Source organism: Amblyomma maculatum, chromosome 1 (genome assembly GCF_055883805.1).
Source record: "Amblyomma maculatum isolate TAMU_Amacu chromosome 1, ASM5588380v1, whole genome shotgun sequence".
NCBI lineage: Eukaryota > Metazoa > Arthropoda > Arachnida > Ixodida > Ixodidae > Amblyomma > Amblyomma maculatum.
The window spans coordinates 13,997,773-14,018,054 of NC_139344.1; the positions used below are offsets into that span (position 1 = coordinate 13,997,773).

Genomic DNA, 20,282 nt, shown 5'->3' on the forward strand with positions numbered 1-20,282 from the left:
ATGATTTCTAGCACCGGGACATTGATCTAAATGTTCTGAGTAAAAATCATCGGCGGTGTTTGTAATAAAACCGCTGCGAAATTGAGGAATTTGTATACTAAGCTCTCTGCTGTTCCGCAAAGACAAAAAAACACAGCAGATTTGCATAGTTAATCACTATTATACTTTCATAAGCATTCGGCGCTGCTGAACCGAGTGTGGAGCTAAAGCTTTGGCTCTGGGCGACCGAGCGTTCCATCGAACACAACCAACGTTCCGTTGAACGCATCGAAGTTCACCGGCGATCTCTGCAGAACCTACTTTTATGCCCTGCGCATGGGATGCCAACAGACGCTTTCCCGCTCCACTCGGTCAGCTCTCTACGGAGGCGCGCGCATGCTCAGTGCGGTGACTACCCTTTTCTCCTCGCCGGCGTGTGCATCTGCTGGGATGCCGCTACAAGCTTCTCCTCGTCTCTGTAGCGAGCACCACGTACCCTCCATGCACGTACCCCTGCGGACAAAAGTAAACGGAGCACACTTCCTTCTAAAATTTTTCATGCGTTGAATAATTAAAACCAGCAGTCGTGGTATGGGCGAACTGGTAGTAGGCGCCAGTGCCCTTTTACGTGGACAATTATTGTTTTCTTATTTCCAGTTCAGAATGCGTGATTTTAACTTGAACGGAAAATCGTGGACCGTTTACTCCTGGGTGACTCACGTGACACAATTGGCCAGAGCGAGAGTGAGAGAGCAGGCGTCGGACCGGCGCCAGCGAATTCCGTAAATGCGGCCAGAAATGTTACGCGCTAGAAAAACAGGAAAGAGCTGGACCCTTCAAATTCAGTTTTAAGTGCTTCATTGATCGCATTACCCGATCTGGTGCTTAACGTCCCAAAGCTTCCCGAAGGATTCCGAGAGGCTCCCGATTAATATCGATCATGTGGTGCTCCTTCATCCTTATCATGAAACACAGCAGGAAATTTTCTGTCCTTGCAACACATTTTTGTATCATTTGTGGTCATGAATTTGTAGTAATAGGAACTTTCTGTAGAATATTTTTTTTTTTTCTCGGCGTAGCGGCAGAACCGTATAAAAACAAAATACCGGAGAAAACTCTGTCGTTACCACATAACTACGAAACGCTTTGACTCCCCCCCCCCCCCCCCTCATTTTTTAGACACAGATGTTTTACAGAACGCAGGCGTTTTACAGTGACAAAAAGATATATATATCCCGCGTCGACTGTTATCACACATGTGTAACGCAACGTTCAGCAACAGTTGGCTGGAGTGGGGAATGGTGTATCGCGTAGCGCATGGCGATCTCTCCGCTCATAAGTATAGCAATGGAATCAGTAGCAGTAGAATCACTTTATCTGGTCGTTCAAAATCATGCACCATGATAGCAGCGGGCCCGGCGCACGAGAGCTATAGCTGGTCTTACATCTGATCCGAGGTGACTCGGGTACTTCACTGAATGGGTGCTGATGAGATTGATAATGGCTATGGGCCATTCTATAGGCAACGGGCCAAAACCGGTGCATGGTTCAGGGAAATTGTTTTGTGCAGGGGACGTAGTATGTTTAAGGAGCCCAATGGACGGAGCGAGTGGAGAGAAGCGATGAGCGCAAACAGTTATCTTGTTTTCGCGGAAGTTGTCAAAAGGGAAGGAGATACCTTCTCTACAGGCACTGTATCGCATCCACCCTGACGGGGGTATGACAAGGGGATTTCACGGGCCCTTTGCAGCGTATCTTGGACTGGCTGGTCTACCAACTCGTTGCGTTCATTGCCGGCAGGGCCAGGAGCGCGCCTGATCATGGCGGTGTTGCAGGGAATACACATGGTACTGATTCATCGCTGGTCGTGCTGAAGGGCTAGAGTAACTAATCCGTGAAGATAGTGCACGTGATAGCAGCATGAAGTATCAACGCAAGCTGCTGCGTGCCAAGCATTATTAGCAATATCGCCAGGGTAGGTGTTCATGATGTCGAAGAGTAGGTTTGGAAGATGACGGCCTGTTTTAGAGACTTGCAAGGTGAAGCGATAGAGAAAGATAACGGCCAACCTCTGTAAGTGTCGCATGACTCGCATCTGTTTAATATGATAGTAATATGATCACGTGCTGTTCGGATATGGCACGATGATTATCCGGGTACCAATGCCGGCGTCTCTTTAGATGGCGGGCGAGATTGTTCGGTATAGGAGCGAAATGCAAGTAGGGAAAAGGGCGGGTCGTGCCTATACGACAGAGGAGAGATCGAAAGGGGAAAAGCCCGCTAGCTCGAGAAGCCATCGACCCTGCGGCAACCCTGCGAGATGCGGGAAATCTGTCGCTACGAGTGTTGTTTGAAGAATTCTGAAATTGTAAGAAAAAGTCCGGTTGTATACAGGTATGGAGTGGCATGTGAAGTGATGCCTTGTATAACGTGCTTAATACTGATTCCGCTTGAGTACTCTGCCTGATGGCATCATCAGATGTTTGGCTTAAATCTAGCTAGTACTGCATAATTCGTTTCGTCTGACCATTACGGAGCTCCGCATATCATTTTACAACGCACCTGGCCATGTTGGTGAGGTCCTGACAGGCTTCTATGGTTGCTGCGACAGTCCGCTGAAAGGTTAATATGTGCAACTGAATTTCAAGCAGCCGACATGTGGGTACGCGAGCGATCTCGATAGCTTCCATTGCGGGGTGGATGTGTATATGTTGCGCTGATATTTTTGGCGGGAGAGCATACATAATTGATTTGCCTGCAGTAGGAATGAGGTCCATAGCAGCGAGACGAGATTCGACTGTGGGGACGCATGCCCTAGATCTCACCCTGTGAGCCCTGCGTGCACCACAGAATGAGATCGTCGGCATAAAAAGTGTATCTGAGGTGGAGAAGCAGCGGAGAGCTTTTAGATGCACACACTACCACGTGTGCTAAAGCTAATCTGGTATTGGCTTCAATCATGACTGGAATCATATCGCCACTTCACATTTGCACAGTGGCGTTCAAAACGGGGAACGTTGGCGCCGTTTTGTCCTTTGCACGACTTGTACTAGTAGCTAGGCTCCCATATAGTAGGCGAACGCTTTGGAAGATGCACGAAAACACCGAGCTATTTGCAAGTGGCTGCAGCATCACAAGCTGCAAATGCCGGTCACACAATATTTTTGTGCGGAAAATTGCCACATCCTAAATAAAAGGAAACTTAGCGCGCATAATCGGTTCTAGCCTGTACAGCAAAGCAAATCTATACGTGAAGCTGATTTCTAAGTGCGGCTGCGAATTCCATTTATGAAGTGAAAAATATCTGGTTACTGGCGCAGTTAATGCGTGGTGGGCCATTCTATACTCACGCGGAAAAAAAAAAAAATGACGCCACTGTTTAAAGAGCGCATCCACGTCTGTTCAGGAAATGTCTTGCTGAAATTTAGTTTTTTTTTTTTCTTTCTTCGCACGAAACTGCGAAGCGACGATGTAACATAAAGGTGCCTCAGCCGGCACGATGTCTTCTCCTTTTTCATTTTTTTTTTATCGCAGCAATATCCAGATGGCTGTGCAGACGCAGCTGTTGTGGCTTTAGGTCGCATTCACAGGTGTAACTGTGAGGAGCTTTTGCCATTATTTTTAAGGACAAAATCCCTCTCTTTAGTTTTCATTGTCCAAAACTTCTCGCTATACGTGCGAGACAAGTTACGCTATTGTTCCGTATAGTTATTGGCACGCGACCAGAACCTGCTTTGCATGGACTTTGGAAGTCGGACCAAATGGCACGCAGCCGCGCGGGCTTCACAGTGGGCTGTTGAATGATAAATGCAATTGACACGACATCTCCCTTCGCGCAGGTGGCCGATACAGATTTCTCGGAATTCTGTTGCAGGCTTTTTTCTGCTTGAAGTCTGTTGTCAGGGTTGCTTATTCGGGGATAAACTATGTTGAAAGCACATGCTTCTCACCGGGAGCACGCTGGGAGAGGGTGTTGAGCATAAATGCTCTACATCACACCGTCATCGCCCGTGCAAATCTGCGGGTACACAGCACTCTTTCGGCGTCACGTTTGCGGAGGTGCTTGGTCGAAACCATGGTAAGGAATGCAAACATGATTGCTTAGCATCTGCGTTGTCGTCGATCGTTCTCACTTCATGTGCTTCCTGGATAAAGTTGAAAGTTGCGGTATTTTCGATTTGCATATCATATTTCGGACAGGACGCGTATTCATTTTTTTTTTTTTACATATGTACATGACTTGAACGAGTGTGAACATGTGGCCGCATCTTGTGAAGCCGCAGTTGATGCTATGAATTCACCGACGATAACGCAATTCAGATCGCTGCATTAATCTGCAGATCTAAAGTTTCCGAAGCGGGTAAGTTTATTATTGAGAAAGCAATACTACGCCAGGTTTCGACCCGTCGCGTAGTCTGTGGCCGCAGTCACGAATGACCTTGAACAGCCGCGAAGAAGAAGAAGAACGCTCGGTCACCCACAGCTAAGGCTTTCGCTCCATATTCGGTTCAGCAGCGTTGAACCCTTCTCATTTTTATTTATTTATCTATTTATTTATTTACCTAATATACCCTGAGTATATTACATCATGGAAGGCACAAGACTGCGAGATCGGCGCAATGCCGCACTGCGCTTTTCTACATTTCACGTTCCATATTTCATTTGCGGATTGGCTTTTGAGGTAAGCAGGCGCTGGGAATTGTTTACATTGCATGGCGTTTTTCGGCCTGCTCCGACGGGCATATGGGCCTTCATCGCGTTTGATTATCGCTATTTTGTGCCCGATATTTTCTGCTTTAACCTCATCCCGCCGTAATATCGAGTCTGCTGCTAGGTCGGTGTGTACGCCCCATGGCGCGAGACGTGCCGCTTGTCACGCTTGTGCGTGATGCTCGCACGTTTCGCTATCTAAGAAGCTGCCCGACCTCACATGCCCCGTGTGAACGTCTCTGAGCAGATTCTGTAGGAGCGCCTCGCTTGTCAGCTGCCAGTGTTTCTTGACTCGTGAACAAGTGTCCACTTTCTTTCTCTGCACACCTCCATAGTGGTTCTTGAACATCAAAACATGAGCCTCTCGCTTTGTTGGTTGAAAATAATGTAATGACGAATTATTATTGCTGTATTTTTTTGTTTGTTTTTCTTTCACTTTCGGCGTTGTACCTTTTCCACAGCGAAAACTTGGAATAGTATGGTGTATACTTCAGACGTGCATCCATATTTGCTCATCCCGGCCGCGGCGGCCGCTTTTCGCTAGACGCGAAAAGCAAAGCGCCCGTGTGCTGTGCGAAGTCAGTGCACGTTAAAGATTCCCAGGTAGTCGAAATTAATCCGGAGCCCTCCACTACGGCGTCTCTAATAGCCTGGGTCGCTTTGGGACGTTAAACCCCATAAACTAAACCAAACCATATTTGCTGGATTGAACCCGGGTTGACACAGTTTGCGCACTAGCGGAGTTACTGACGGCACCTCTGTGCGGTCTCGTAATGATCTGGTAGCGGCTGACGTATTCGATTAGACGTCATCACCCTGTAGCGGCACAACATTTTGTTGCGCCGCGTCCGCTCGCGACACGCGCTGACGCCGACTGCGCGGATCCACGGGCTGAGTAGAGTATTTACGCAGGTTCCCGGCTTAACCGTTTCGTCCTCGTCGCGCTGCACTGAATTGTGTAAGGGGCCAAGTCTTCGTCCCACTATATATAACATTTTTAGTCACAAGCACCCCTCTATTGTGTTTGCAGATCTGGCCGCAGCCACCACGCCGTCTCTGGGCAGTGGCGGCCCGTCGTTGCAGCACCAGGGCTGCAAAATGCCGGACTCACCTCAGGACATCAAACCCTTGAGCCCGACTCAACTGCCCAAAGTCTCATCCATGCAAGGTGAGCGATTTTTATTTTTCATTACTCAAAGCGAGCCTCCTTGACGCGCAGCAGCCTGAGTCGGATGAAAAAAGCATCATCTGCCACTGATTTTTGTCCCACGGTCCTTATGAACACTAAGGCGCATCATTTTGAGACTGTGGCATCACCTAACTACTATACAGTGAGTACTCCAGTACCGCCAAATAAGAAGATTTGCACTAAGAGGCGCTATCGAATACCGTTATAAAGAGATTGTTGTGGAGGACGCGTGGTGGCTTCACAAGAAAGACACTCGGGCCGTGTTTTGTCTATAATTGTGTGTAGCTGCCGGATACTACAGAGCATGCAAATGAACTGCCCTCCTTTCCGGCGAGGCCTTCCGCAGGAGACTTCCTATAAGCCTTCTCTGCTGCCTTCGTGGTCTCTACCTTTTTCCTATTATCGCCAATCTGACAGCATCTGTTCGAATACTATTGAGCCAACGCTCTCAAACTGGATCTTTATTTTCCTTGGGAGCGGTCGTTGTTTCTGCATGCAAGCCCTCAGTCTGAATTGAGTGCAATATGGCCATTGAAAGTGCTTCAGGGTTTCGTCTGCAAAAAACGGACACCGCCTTTTCCCAAAAAGCATGCACGCAGGGGGCTGTGTAAGTACCCCCCTAACCTATTTGCTCTTAAAATTCACTACGCTTACTGCCCGCACGAGATCTTGGTGACTGATACCATGCATCATTACCCCGAATGCTATCGAGGAATAGTTGACGCTAAACATGTTTTGAGCAGAACATACGAATCTGCAAAGGACAGAAAAATGACAGCGTCTCACCTCAGACTAAACTGTCGCTCTACTCATCGGTCTCTTGCTTCCATCAACTGCAGCCCAGAAGTGTGCCCGACTTGTAGCGACTTCACATTTGAGTTCGGAAACGTCGTGCACTTAAGGGCCTGTCACACTAGCACGACACGACACCGACGCAGACCCGACAACGACACCGACAGTCGGCCAACTCGTCGGCCGACCATGTCTGCGGCCGACCAAGCTGTCACACTAGGCCGACAACGACACCAACACGACCGAAAACCAAATGTCTTCCCAGTGTGACAGGCTTTGAGGCCGGGGACACCGACAAAACCAGTCTGCCGACTGTCGGTGGCCGAGTCTTCGAGAGATCGGCCGCCGAGCAAAAACTTTCTCGAAACGCAAAACCGACTCAGTACACCTCGTCGACAGCGAATACCTTTCAGCACTAATATACGTAAAAAAAGTAGAATCAATGCATAATCCGTCACCGAAACGCGAGCGTGAGCCGCCAAAATACTCGAGGCCGCCGAATGCGTGTGGAATATCAACGGCAGCGTTTTCTTTTCGGGGCGAGTGAATTCGGGGCGCATAGATTTGTGGCGCTCGTTGGGACCGTGAGCAATCTTTCCGCTTTTCCGAACTGCACAGAATAATGCAAAATGAACATAGTACGTGACAAAGAAATGATGAAAAGAAGCGATTATTTTCCTGAAGCCAGCAGAGATGCCGATCCTCCTGCGCACTTCGATCATTGTGTTTAACGTCTAGCCGCTGCGTCGCTACTTCGCAACCCAATTTCAACGCTATGTTACGCATCACGCAATAATTTTTTGTTGCATAATTCAATGTGTTTCAAGAATTGTGTGCGCAAAAAGCGCAGAACTTGCGTTTAAACTTTACAACAGAACCAACAGCAGTCGTGGTCCCGCGGCCGGCCCTGTGAAATGCGCCTAAGGTTTTAGAAAATCTGCCGAAAGTTTTACCTTTTACTGCACAACATGGCATGATTCAAACTATCTGCAGTTTACTCTCAGCAAGCTGGACAGTCAGTTAAGCGGTAAACGCTCCTACTACCTTCGCGACTTTCGCACTGCAAGACAGCGTATTAGCTGGAACCATATATCTCAGCCTCTGAAAGGGCCGGTTAGGCTTAACTTTCGTGGTGCAGTGGTTAGCGCAGCTGGCTATCAAACAGGAGGTCGTGAGTTCGATCCCAAGGGTAGAGTTTTTTTTTTCCTTTTTTTTTTTCACCTTTTAATATACACTGTCTCTTATTCGCCGTGGACAGCGTTTGTTTTTCGAACACTAACGTCGTTCTGATCCAGCAACCTGAGCCGTAAAATACTGGGCACTATTCAGTCTCGGCCCATAATCACGACTGTTGAGACGCATGTTTTGGTATGGTCGAATACATGAAATAGAATTAAAATTAAGCGTTCCTTAAGTTGTTACGAGAATAAACCATGAAAAATAATATAGGGAGTAGCTACAGAAAGGAGAATTTTGCATGGTAGAAAAAAAAATAAAAGGATTAAGAAAATGAACGTATAATGACACGAGAAGAGAGTGAGAATGAGAGGGCCTGGTCGGTGGGGAGGTTTCCCACGTTGTCTGGCTAGTGTGACATAGGAGTTGGGCGACCGTCGGCCGACAGCCGTCTTGCGAGCGACGCGGCGCCGACACCGACTGTCGGCCGACTGTTTCCGTCGGCGCAGTGTGACATAGACGCAGACATCAGGAAGACGCGCTGTTGGCAGACCAAATCGGCGTCATGTCGTGCTAGTGTGACAGGCCCTTTACAGGTACAGTCGAGCGCGATTTGAACGTTATCGCGCGAGCGTCGACCAGCCTAGCACTCCAGGCACCTGGCGGCCGGGTTCGGAACAGAAAAAATCATGATTTCGCACTCTTCTCTCCCTCGTTTGCTGTTCCAAACAACAATATTCACCCCCGCGACAAACTCACCGACCTTTCTCTCTATTCTGAGCTTTCCATTTATTGCGATAAAGTGTCCAATTTCAGATACTAATACCAAAGAATACGTCGTGCGCACTACGATCACTGCCTGTTCGCAGAATAAAAAAAAAAAAAGAAAGAAACTGATAGCCCAACATGGGGTGACGGCTGCTGAAGGAACAGCAAAAAGAGTAAGGGAAGCTGGCCTGATACCATCCTCGCCTCGGCAGAGAATTCTGTGCCATGGCGCTGTTAATGTTCTCAGTCGGCGCTAGCGCGATAACCTTCAAATCGCGCTCGACTGTACGCACACAAGTTTGGGTAAAACGGAGACTTTCGAAAAGCCAAATTTTTGAAGACGTGACCTGAAAATGAGGGAGACACTGCGCAGCTCTCGAAGCGAAGTGTAGGGCCCACCCTTCAGTCCTTGACGGAGCGATTAGACTTCCATGAAATGACACTTTTCTATGGCTGCGGTATTCTAAAAAAAAAAAAAAAAAATTATCAAAAGAGCCGGAACAGTCGTTATGCGTTCCAGGCAGGAGCGCAGGGATGAATTAGACGAGAGTACGCGCATGCGCACGCGAGCAGGCGACCAGAGGGGTTGTGTCACGTCAGCAGAACGTTCGAGCAGACGATACTGCAACTGACAAACGCTTCGTGCGCATGCGCCTCCTCTCGCCCGTGTTTGTCTCTGCGCTTCTGCATAGGACGCTGAACGACCGTCTGGTCGGCGCTTCCGTGATATTGTCACGGGGCGGCAAGCCGATTGAACACAGAACCGAGTGAAGATGGCCGATGACTGTAACGTGATTCATGTTGTTGAATGAATGTGCTGAGCTGAACGACTGGATTCCAGAAAGATGCGCGCTCATCTACGAAATAATTGGCCTTCAAGAATGAATTAGGCAAATGAACAACTGATGTGGATATAGGGGGTATTCACGTGACGTCACAGCTGACGTCAGTATGCAGTCGATGCCATATTTGTGTCCTGTTCGGACTAGTACTGGTACGGGGCGGCGGTTAGCTTAGCTGTTCGTGCGCGTCCGTTTGCTCTGCCACTCTGCCTCATGCCAGTACCGTTGTTATGAAAACTCAATCGGTATTATGAGTGACAGTTTGATTTATAAGCAAAGTGTGCGCGATGCGGAGAGAGACCTGTACGAAACAAAACTTTGGTACCTACCCGTGTGCAGTCGATATGCGCAACTGCACGGTAAGCGTCGGCCTGTGCCCACGCATAGATATGTGCGACATTCATGAATTCCTTGTCCTACGGACGAGCTTCGTCACAAGAAACCAATCGCAAGCCTACTGACCACTCGAAGAATGCAACTACGTTACAAGCGGCTGGGTTAAGAACCGCGGTTGAAGCAGACGAACTCGCTCTTTGTGTAATTACGTGCGTGCCGTCCAACGTTTATAGCAACTAAACCGCTGAGTTTTTGTAGCTGATATTCTGCATAGAAATGACATTTGGTAGTCAGTATCTTTTATACAAAGCTTGTTTGGTGTACTTGCCTCAACTGATCAGAAGAAGTCGGATGTTTGCATCGTCTGTGGCGGTAAGGAAGCAAAAGAAACCGCTGCCACAGGCCACAGCGATGACACCGGTGGCGCCACCTTGTTGCCTAACGGGCTCGAAATATCTTTTTGCAACAAAACTCTTGAAATACAGCGCAGTTTTGGCCAAGCTAAACTTGATTTGTTATTAGAGATAAATAAGTTTGCAAAGTTCTTCAAACCTTCTGCAAACAACTCTGCCCGCCTACGTTCCTTCGCCGAATCTGCATGCGGTCTGCTTTGATTAGCAGACGACACAGACGATGCGAACATCCGACTTCTTCTGATCGAATGAGGCAAGCACGACAAACACAAAGTTTAGCGAGCCGTCTTTGAAGGATTTTATTGCAGCAAAACACGGCGAGGAGGTGTTGGCGGCGCGCCGCATGCATGCGCATGACTAGAAGCGATACCGCGCTGCTCTTTTACCGGGAATGTGTCTTCCGAGTACGTGAAGAACAGTCGTGCACGAACAGTGACAAGAGCTGGCTGTTGGGGCACATCCGGAAGATTCCAGTCCAGCCCATTTTGACATACATTTCTCATATTCCATGATACTTGTGCGGTTGAGCCGTGCCAGCCAAACGTGACGTCGCATCTCGGTGAGGTATCTCGTTTGGGTGGAGTTCGTGTGTACTTCCGGAACCTTAAAATGCCGAGGTCGTTCGCGCAGCTCTTCAGCTTCCTTTGTTTACACTGTGCGCGCGTCTCTTACAGTCTACGATAGCTCAATCAACAACATATTGCTGCGGATGCCAGTGATTGTAGAACCGCACGACAGCACTTGATACGTACGTTCGCCTTATTCGTTCCGTGGACACAAAAATGGCCGACTGCGCCTCAATTACCCACAATGCACTGCGCACAGCGCGTCAGTGAATACCCCCTATAGGATACCAATGTTAATATTTGCTTAGACGAATCGAGGTTTTTGTCGTCTGGTGATGATTGAATTCGTCGTATACGTTGCTCCAACGAGCTTTATATGAACCTCATTATTAACTTTCCTCATTAAACGATACAGATGGTATCGTTACGGTAAATCAAGGTAAAATGAGCTAGTAAATTGACCACAGGAGTTTTGGAAAGGCTGTGATTATATAAGTACCCAAGGACACGGGCTTTGGATATGTTTTTAAACAGAACGGCGAAACTGATATGGAGGCTATAGAGCAAGGTTGATCTAATAGGCAAGTCGGTCTTCTAAGGATAATAGATGTGAAAATCTTTGCATGCACTTCGCGCGTCGTCGGGGGAACAAGCAACCAACAACACCAAAAAGTATGACCGGCTGCTGGTAGGGTGGCACTCGACGTCAGTTTCCCGGACGCGTATTAGCAAACCATATCCCGTAGGAGCACTCGAGCAGACGACGCTCTGGCGCGAGTCCATGCCCCATCGATGTAAAGCAGTGATGACGAAAAAAAAAAAAAAAGAAGCTTTCGTTCGAAGTATGACGGCATTAAATTATTGTGAAAAAGTCATTTTTGAACTTAGTGCGTCTTTTTCTAACAAGAACACACATTTATGCGGATATCTTCAAGGAGTGCAGAAAACAGCTCTGCAATAAATTTACTTCGGATTCAAATATTGGTTGTTATGGTTAAAAACCCCTGACGCCGTCTTCCCATTGCGACCATTCGGAAGCTTTAGAGCGGGAAGAAAAATCCAGTTCGGCAAAGTTGAGATACGTTTTCTTCAAGTTCATTGGTGAACATGACGATATGATATCTCAGTTTTTATGATGTCTCAGAAGACATGATATACAGTAGCTAGTGTATATATCGCTTAATCCAGTCCATCTTTACCAAAGCAGGCGGAGCTGCGACTCGTGACACTTTAATAACTACCACAGTGAATACGTGCAACATGAGGCTATGCCTAGTAACCAGTGCAAGACTTCTCATACAACAGCGTTGTGTTTTCGCCTTCACCGGATGTTAGCGCCAACCCACGGATGCTATGTAACATCACGGGTTTAGAACCAATGCACAGCTGACTGTTGAGTATCGTGTCGAATGTTCTCAAAAGTTGAAGTTCTTTCACGACTCGGGAGTCACTGCGGCGAGTTGCACAGCTGTTCTTTGAAGCCTTCTGCGTCGAGCTCGGAACCGCGACCGAACTTCACTTCGCAGGAGAGATCGTGGATAAGGGCGAAAGAAGTCTGCTTTCTTTTACTCTCTTCTTTTGCTTTTGTTTTTCTTTCGGAAGCTACGACAGCTGTTTCTTGTAGTATTAAGTTTTCACCGTAGAAAATGTCATTTTCCCACTCCGAGCGCTCAGGCGCCAGTTGCACGCTTCGTTTCAACAGGTGCCGCTCGCGCACTCAAGGCCCCAGCATCAGCTGTGTACGCACTCGCGTCTGTCTCTCGGCAGAGGGAACTTTTCCAGCTTCTGTGCATGCTGGCTTCGCACCGAAGTGACCCCAGAATGAGCCCGGCTTATTAACATGCTCCTCGACTGCAATGCCCCTCGCACTCCAACAAACGGGCTGTCCATGTCCAGCTTTCTTAGACGTAAGTTTTAATTGGCAGGAAACTGCGTAATACATCACAAAGTATATTGTTATGGGAATATTGCATGGAATAGTATTATCTTGGGGATCCGCTGCAAAATTTCTTTAACTTCGACCTTCGCGCTCATCGAGTACTTGAGAATGCAATTGAAAACCAATAGAAAGCGCTTTTGGCGGTAGCAGAAGCGTTAATAGAAAATAACTACGATCCTACCGAGGATAGAACAGCGCATGTAATAACTGTTACGTGGAAAATTTCGCTATAAGCCAAAAAATATTCAATTCATAAACAACTTCCCGCTGGAAAATATCATTGTCCAAAAATTTCTGGGTATCAGGGCTCAGCATATCCCCACCGTGCAATTTTCTCGATGTGGAGAGGGGCTTGTTTATTATTTTTTTTTGCCAGGTTACACTGTTTACATTGCGGAGCATTAACCATCACTGAGAAGGAGTCTAGAAAGGATCGACTTATCATCTTACCCAAGGACACGGACGACAAAATGTAGCAATAATGACATTAATGTCGCAGTATATTTATAGCAAACCTGGGACGAAAGTAGCGTTCAGTAGGCTCGAGACGTGCGCTGCCGGACTTAAGACATTTTTGTTTGCGCCTGCTGCTACAACAGCAGTACGCACGTCTAGAAAAGTTTGCGACAGCCCAATTAATCTTCTGTTAATTACGTTGTCTCCTTTCGCGCTGGCAAGCACGCATATAAAGCTAAACAAGCACCTCGGAAACCGCTTTTAACGAATTCGGATATAGCGAAAGAAATGCCAATATCAAAAACCCGCGTCTGTGCAATTTATGCAGTGCACTATATTTCTCTCACCACACTAGTGACTGGGCACGTCGAACTGTGCCAGGAAACAGGCCCGGTGACACCCTACATAAGCTGTCTGAATAAGTGACAATATACCTGCTTTGCTGTGGCGGCCAAGCTACTTCTAATCTGAGTTCTTTCCAGGTTGCGCCCCCCCCCCCCCCCCCTCCTACATTCGCTTCACCCTTCCTTTAAACGAAAGGAAAAATTACCTGCGGCTCAGAAGTAGTGTGAAAGACGTCTAGTGTATTCTCATTCAATGCTTCGTTTTAGCGAACATTCTTTATCTTGGGTGATGCGGCGCACACCGGATTATCGAACTTTCCAAAGGATTATTATGCGCGGTTTCTCTTGTAGCGGACTTCTTGGCAAGTCGCACAAACATTTCTCGCGTTCATCGCTTTGTTGTAAGCGGGCTTCACAGCGCTGGCAGCCTGGAGCGGGCCAGTCAGTGCATGAAGCGTTACAAGGGGAATTAGAGAGAGCGACGCGAGCTCGAGGGGAAGGTGTGGATAGTACCTGACCTGACACTGCACGGAATGTATAGGTCAGCCATTATGAGGAAATTACAGGCGGTCACGCATATTGTGCGCAGTTTACGGAACCAGAAATATCAGACCTAATCACAGTTGGTTTTGCCTGACTAATGTGAGCTGCATACGTTAGTCGTGCGTTTCCGTCAGAATGAATAATGGAGCGCTAACGTCATGATCAGTGCTTTGCTGCTTGGCAGTAGCTTTGAGTTGCATTGTCCCATGAGTGGTGAGTCTCACTGAAGAAGTGATATGCTGAGTCGCACGTGCTCCGAATAACCTATAGCATCTGCTGAGTACATAAACGCACGTGCTCGTTCACGCATTCTGCGACAAGTACGTTGAAGATAACAATAAAGCGGATTTATTTCATGTCACTTTACATGACGCCCCGCGATGTTCTGCCGGCTGGAGTTTTTTTTTTTTTTTTTATTGGCAATTTGATCTTCACATTATACAAAACTTCTCGGAACTTATATTGATGATTGTACGCGTGGGATAAGGGAAATTTGATTGTTTGAGCACGTGTGAAGTCGTTCCTTAAGTAAAGCCTCAAATAGCGCGGTGCCGAGTTGCAAGATGAATGCGTTCATGCAGCCAGCCGTGCGCTTGGCTGTAATATCAGTTGAGGTGGACAGTTGACCTAATTGCCAACGTGTACAGAACCTGCACTGAAGCCGCACACAGACTTCCATTCTGGGATGGATCTGTTGCGGCCTGAGTAAAGCGGTCATTTCTCGAACTGCACAAAGACGAGCTCAATTGCTCTCTCATGCCAGACGGGTTTATGTATAGGTTTGGAGATGAGGTGCCTATAGGTATTCGTTTTCGGTCTGTAGCTTATCTTGACGTTGAACACGGGAGCACATGGCACTTGTCACTACTATACAACTGCCTAGCAGTACTGCCGGTAAGCTTTGCGCGTGCGCAGTACTCGCTGTGTGAAATATTTTTTTTTTTCACGTCTGTACGCACGTGGTGCCTCTGGGAATAGTGCGCTTGCAAGGGGAGCCTCATGAGGAAGGGCGGGGCTACGCTGAAACGCGAGTGCGCTAGGATCTCTGCCATTTTCGCAGTCAAATAGATCGAAGCAGTTCAGGTGCGTGAGCACAGGCGTATTCATTCTTATTGGCAGCTGTCTTTATTACTCGTCAGGATATGAGTCCAGGGTTACATTTCACAGCATCTTTCACACTCACCATCGTTCGCCGCCGCCTCTAAGAGACCGACACTGTCCGTGCAGCCTGCGGAAGGAGATACCTATCGCTCAGTTTTGCTGATCGCCATCAGGCGTCGAGAAACGAAGCAACGCGCTCTTTCGACAGAAGGCTAGCGTGTTGTTTTCACTGGTATTATTTTCGCAGCACTGCGTATTAGCATTAGATGTCCTGGAAGCTGCGCGTGCTTTCCGGTTTAAAGGAGGAAGCGTAAACTGTGCTTCTTGAACGGTAGTACTGAACTTGGGGTTGGGTTCTGCCTCACATTCAATTTGACTCGGTTTTGATATTTTCAGCATGGATATGTGCAAAAAAAAAATAAAGAAAATAGGGCTGCCGTCACGAAGTTAGTTTAAAAACAAAGAGCAAATCAGGAGAGAGCTCTGTGCCCGTGGAGTTGATTCCCCGCTGTTTCTCAGGCGTCAACGGAGCCCATTCGCCGCCTTGCAACGCTGGCAACCCGGTGCCGGTTTGCCCAAACCCGGCGGCCGTGAGGTCGCTGTCACCGCCGTCTGACTCGAACCACGGGTCTGGTTCCACGGGTGTCTCCTCGTCGACGGCTGCATCCAACGTGTCCGGTGGCTCCGCCAACATCGCTTCGGTCAGTGGCCTCGTGGAAGCCCCATCTGGCGTCGTGCTCGGTAAGTGCGCCCATAAATTTTGAGTGGAACGCTTCGGGTGACAGGCGCGTTCCAGCACACACGAGCCGGCTCGGAGTTCTCTGTTCACAACGCGTTGCCGCATTTCGTTTCATGAAATTCGTGTCAAGAACTGGTGGTTTCTGTGCGGAGTGGCGGGGCTTTTCGTCTGCTTTCAGAAAGAAGGTTATTTCCGGTTTTTCAGTCGTGCAAATTCCCTTGCGTGGATATCAGGCGCCCGTTCAGCCCAAGGCCGCGGGTTCGTAGCTGTGGCTGCATTTCGGTTGAGGCGACGTCAAAGCAGCGCACGTGTGCAGAAACATTTTGGTGTAGAGCCCTCTGTCGTCGGAATTACTCCGACGTTGTTCTATTCGATCGTGCCTCAAAGCTCGCAGGATAGGTTTGTAGCATGAAAACCAGTCTATCGAATGCTCCAAGAAAGCACGCGTCTTCCAGTAGTTTGGAATGACATGACCAGCGACCGGTTCAAAGCTCGGACATTCTATGCATGATTGCTCCGGAGCGCAGTAGGTAAGGTTCTGCCGTTGGACACGTTCAGCACAGCGTAGACTCGGTCGACTCCTGCGCGCAAGAATGCTAAAATGGGCGAGGTTGTGCGTTTGAATTACGGAAACATAGCGCAAAGAAGACCAGGACACAAATGAGGGAACACACAAGCGCACGTGCAGTTGCGAGAATAGGGTGCCGGAATGGGGAATCTGGTATACGTCTACTCCGCTATGCCAAAAGCTTCTATTGTTTCAGGCGCGACTCGAATACCCATCCGTGCGCATGAGCGCGTCGGGTTTGTGAGCGTGGTAAGGAGGCTGCGTTCACAGGGCGTAAAATTGAACTGCTTTTACCCAAAGTCATTCCAAGTAGAGCACAGTCCTGGTCGCGTGCGGGTTATTATAAATATTGTAGAGAACACAAGGAAAGAGATGCTGAGCGGTGGGGAGGAGCAAGCGAGCAAAGGTTCGGGACGAGTACGGCTAATGCCCTTTCGTTCTTTTTTTTTTTTTTTCTGTTCTGTCCAGGCGCACGGCAGCTGAGCAAAGTGAAAAGGTTTCTGACCACTTTGCAGCAGTTTGCGAGCGATGTTTCACCGGACGTTGGGGAGCGGGTTCACGGACTCATTCTCGGACTTGTCGTAAGTGAAGTGCTCGAGCAACTCGAGCCATGTAAACAGCCTCAGCGTTTTCCTTCATCGTAAAGATGTCATTGATTCTAACTTTGTACGAGGCACATCCGGACCAGGCTGTTTTCTGCTTCCAGTTGGCCTTTCATTATCGTGCCTCGCACACTCTTCATTCTTTTCTTGCCGTTACTAAAAAAAAAAAAGAAAATAAATTCCTAAACCAAAAATGTGCTTTCAATACAACAGCAGCGTAACTGACAGGAGGTCCTTGATGCCTATTTTGTTCTTCTTTTTTTCTTTTTTTTTTTTTTGCGAAGCCAGTGGCTTCTACATTTATCCTGTTAACGAACTTGAATAGCGAAGCTTTCTGTGTAAAGATTGTGCATGCGCTAAGAAACATGGTGTCCTTGCTTTTTCCCGCAGAGTTCGACAATATCCATCGAAGATTTCCATCACAGCATCCAAGACATCACAAACTACCCACTTCGTCCCTTCGTGGTTCCGTTCCTCAAGGTAACTTTCCATGCTTGCTTGCTTGTCTTAATTTAGGTAGCCACGTTGGGGGTTCGGATACCTTTTTTTTTTTTTTATGATGCTGTGCAATATCGCTTCTGCGGCAACGCAACCGCATATCCTTGCAGAAACTTTTATCTGCGTAGTAGCATCAACATTTGGAGCCATGTTTCGTGCGTGGGCAGCCACTTTTCTTGCGCGAACTTCGAGTGCTGCCTTCTTTTCGCTAGGGAGATACCAGTTGGCGTAAGCGCGCAGCTCAGCATCTGGATTATCACGTCACGGCATACATCAAGTTCTCGCGTCACCGCTCTCCTGGAGATATAAGAAATACTGGAGGGTATTAGGGCATTGTCAACGGTTGATGGAGTACGTGTCAAAGACGTTAATCGGCGCCCAAGTGTTTTCACGACAAAAATGACTCACGTGATGCCGTAGCGCTTTACGCGTCGTTTCGAACGTGCTTGTACGTGTGTACTGAGGACTAATTGAGAACAGTGCTAGCATATTTGGTTTCAAGCTTAAACACTACACCGGGCCTGCACAAGTGTCACATCGTGGATACGCACTTTTTTGTTAATGAGTTAGCATTACTGCCTTCACTGTGGCAATATTGACCATCGTTTGCTTGACGCCTCGGGGGGAGAAAAGGGCAGGCACAGTATGTCTCAGTGGACACATCAACTGCGCCGCGATAGAAGAAAACGTCTCAAAGATGATAAGGTGGCGCCAAAACGCGCTGCTCCGCTGTGGCAAAGGTCCTGGCGTTCTAGTGCGTTACCAATAGGGACGAAGGAAGCCGATCGCGTTGTTCAACTACAAAAAGCGGCTGTGGGATAACCCTGGGAAGCTTCTAAAATGAATTCAATGAGGGAAATCAATTCAGCAATAATTGATCATACAGTAGGAACCGCCTATGCCAATGCATATGTCCCCGCACCAATCGCATTGATCGTTCGTTACTTTTTGTTCATTGCTGAATGAAGATTAATTAACAATAGTTATTCGTCTTTTTTTTCTCTCAAGTTTTAAGCGTATGCCCACGCTCATAATTATGCGCACAAACGTTGCTGGCATTGCGATTTTGGGTGAATATGCCGCTGCAGCTGCTGTATCTGGTCGCGCCTGTACGAAAGTCTGTATCATTTACATGTTGCAACGAGCGCAGCTTTTTCACGGAAGCCAGGCGTACTATGTGCGAAAGAACAAAGTTCGCTTTTTTCTTTGCGCGAAACAAACGCTATGTGTGCAATCCTGACAGCCGGTCGGGCAAGGTCTACAACCGCTTTGGAACGCACCTGTGTGGCTGGCGGCATTTGTGCCTGCGTATTGTTAGTGCGCGATCGGAGATGTGTATTGTTCACTGTTGTTTGTTTCGGGAATGATTAAAAAATAAGACCTCGGGATCAGCGTTACACGCGGTTTTGGCGGGATAAAGAACGCATGCGTTGCTACACGTCTCGAAGGTAGCAAAAATTATGTCGAACAAAATGCGTGGTCTGGCTGTGGTCGAGCTGTGTGCTTTAAGATGGGCACAGACTATGCCGTGAAACCGTGTGTTCACATAAAAGGCCAGTCCGCCCAACAGAACCTCATTCTCTTCTCTGACTGTTTCGCACATCCCACTGTTTACATTACTGGTCCAGGTTGGATAATTTAAATTAATTATAATATCGTAAGCAAAATTTGGAAAAAAAAATTTTGTAGGCTGCACACAAAACCTCATGATTCTACAAGCAAATATGAAACATAATTTGGAAAGTGTTTCTTTCTCACTCACACGGTATTAAACAGTCCAGTTTAGAAGCTTTGCACGATAAGCGAGAACTTGCTGGACCAGCATGTGCTCGCACCCGGCATACGCTGTCGGCGCACGGGAGTGACCACAGAATTGGACTGTCGGGGCGCTGCGATCACTTGCCTCATGGGAAGGGTAAATGTCATCGGTCTATATAACGCTGGCATATGCATTTGACGCTGTGCTGGTTAAGAAATGCGAATGTTTCCCATTGTAATTTTTGGTCTTAGAACACTTCGAGCTCAAAATGTTTGGCAGTGGGTGAGAATGTAAAAGTGGGCTTTATGAATGATGATACACTTGTTTGTTATATACGCGGGGCAACCCGCAGACACAACTTCGCGATACCTCGCTTGCACCCTCAACGGCTTGCGATGCTGACAACCCAGTCTCTACTTTCGCTGCGATTGTAAGCGATCGAGCCTCTTTTTCGGCATCGCGGCCAACTCACCTTTCCTGACGGCCGAAAAACGAAGTTAACGTTCGAACCATTTCACTCTTTGATGAGCTGTTGAAGGGCGCTCAACAGCCGTGCACGTGAGGCGTGCGTTTGAGCGGGCCGCTTGTGCGCGCAGTCGCACCTTCCGCTGCTGCAGACGGAGCTGGTGCACTACGCGCGCGCTGCCAAGCAGAGCCCCGCGCAATACCTGCGCCAGCACGAGCAGATGGTGCTGGATCAGCCGGGTGGCGAGCCGTTCGAGATCTTTCAGCCGGACGCCAAGGAGGGCGCCCCCCTCAAGCGGAGGACGCCCCCGGACGGGTAAGCAGTCTCCCCGGTTGTTGCGTGCAAGCGTCGCTTTTTCTCCCTGCTACACCTACTCAGAATGAAGTGGCAAAAGATCGTGGGTCGGAGAACTTGCAATTCGTCTTCGCCGACGGCCTATTTGCTATGCAAAGAAAACCACTTATGAAAAGGCGTACAGATGAGCTCCGACGCTGGT

The 20,282-nt window shown here is 48.2% G+C and overlaps 1 protein-coding gene across 6 annotated transcripts in view; it reads left to right on the plus strand.

Moving 5' to 3' along the window:
- Nucleotides 1–20,282, plus strand: part of nvy (CBFA2/RUNX1 partner transcriptional co-repressor nervy) — a 172,507-nt gene that overhangs the window by 139,670 nt on the left and 12,555 nt on the right. For 3 of the 6 annotated variants that reach the window (XM_084587740.1, XM_084587743.1, XM_084587741.1), the window contains 5 exons: nt 5,720–5,857; nt 15,674–15,895; nt 16,930–17,042; nt 17,454–17,543; nt 19,917–20,101. In XM_084587740.1, the coding sequence (XP_084443866.1) occupies nt 5,720–5,857; nt 15,674–15,895; nt 16,930–17,042; nt 17,454–17,543; nt 19,917–20,101 (748 nt within the window). Of the gene's footprint in view, nt 1–3,767; nt 4,058–5,719; nt 5,858–12,494; nt 12,679–15,673; nt 15,896–16,929; nt 17,043–17,453; nt 17,544–19,916; nt 20,102–20,282 lie in introns of those variants that run through there. The other 3 variants (XM_084587739.1, XM_084587738.1, XM_084587742.1) reach the window with 3 other exon arrangements.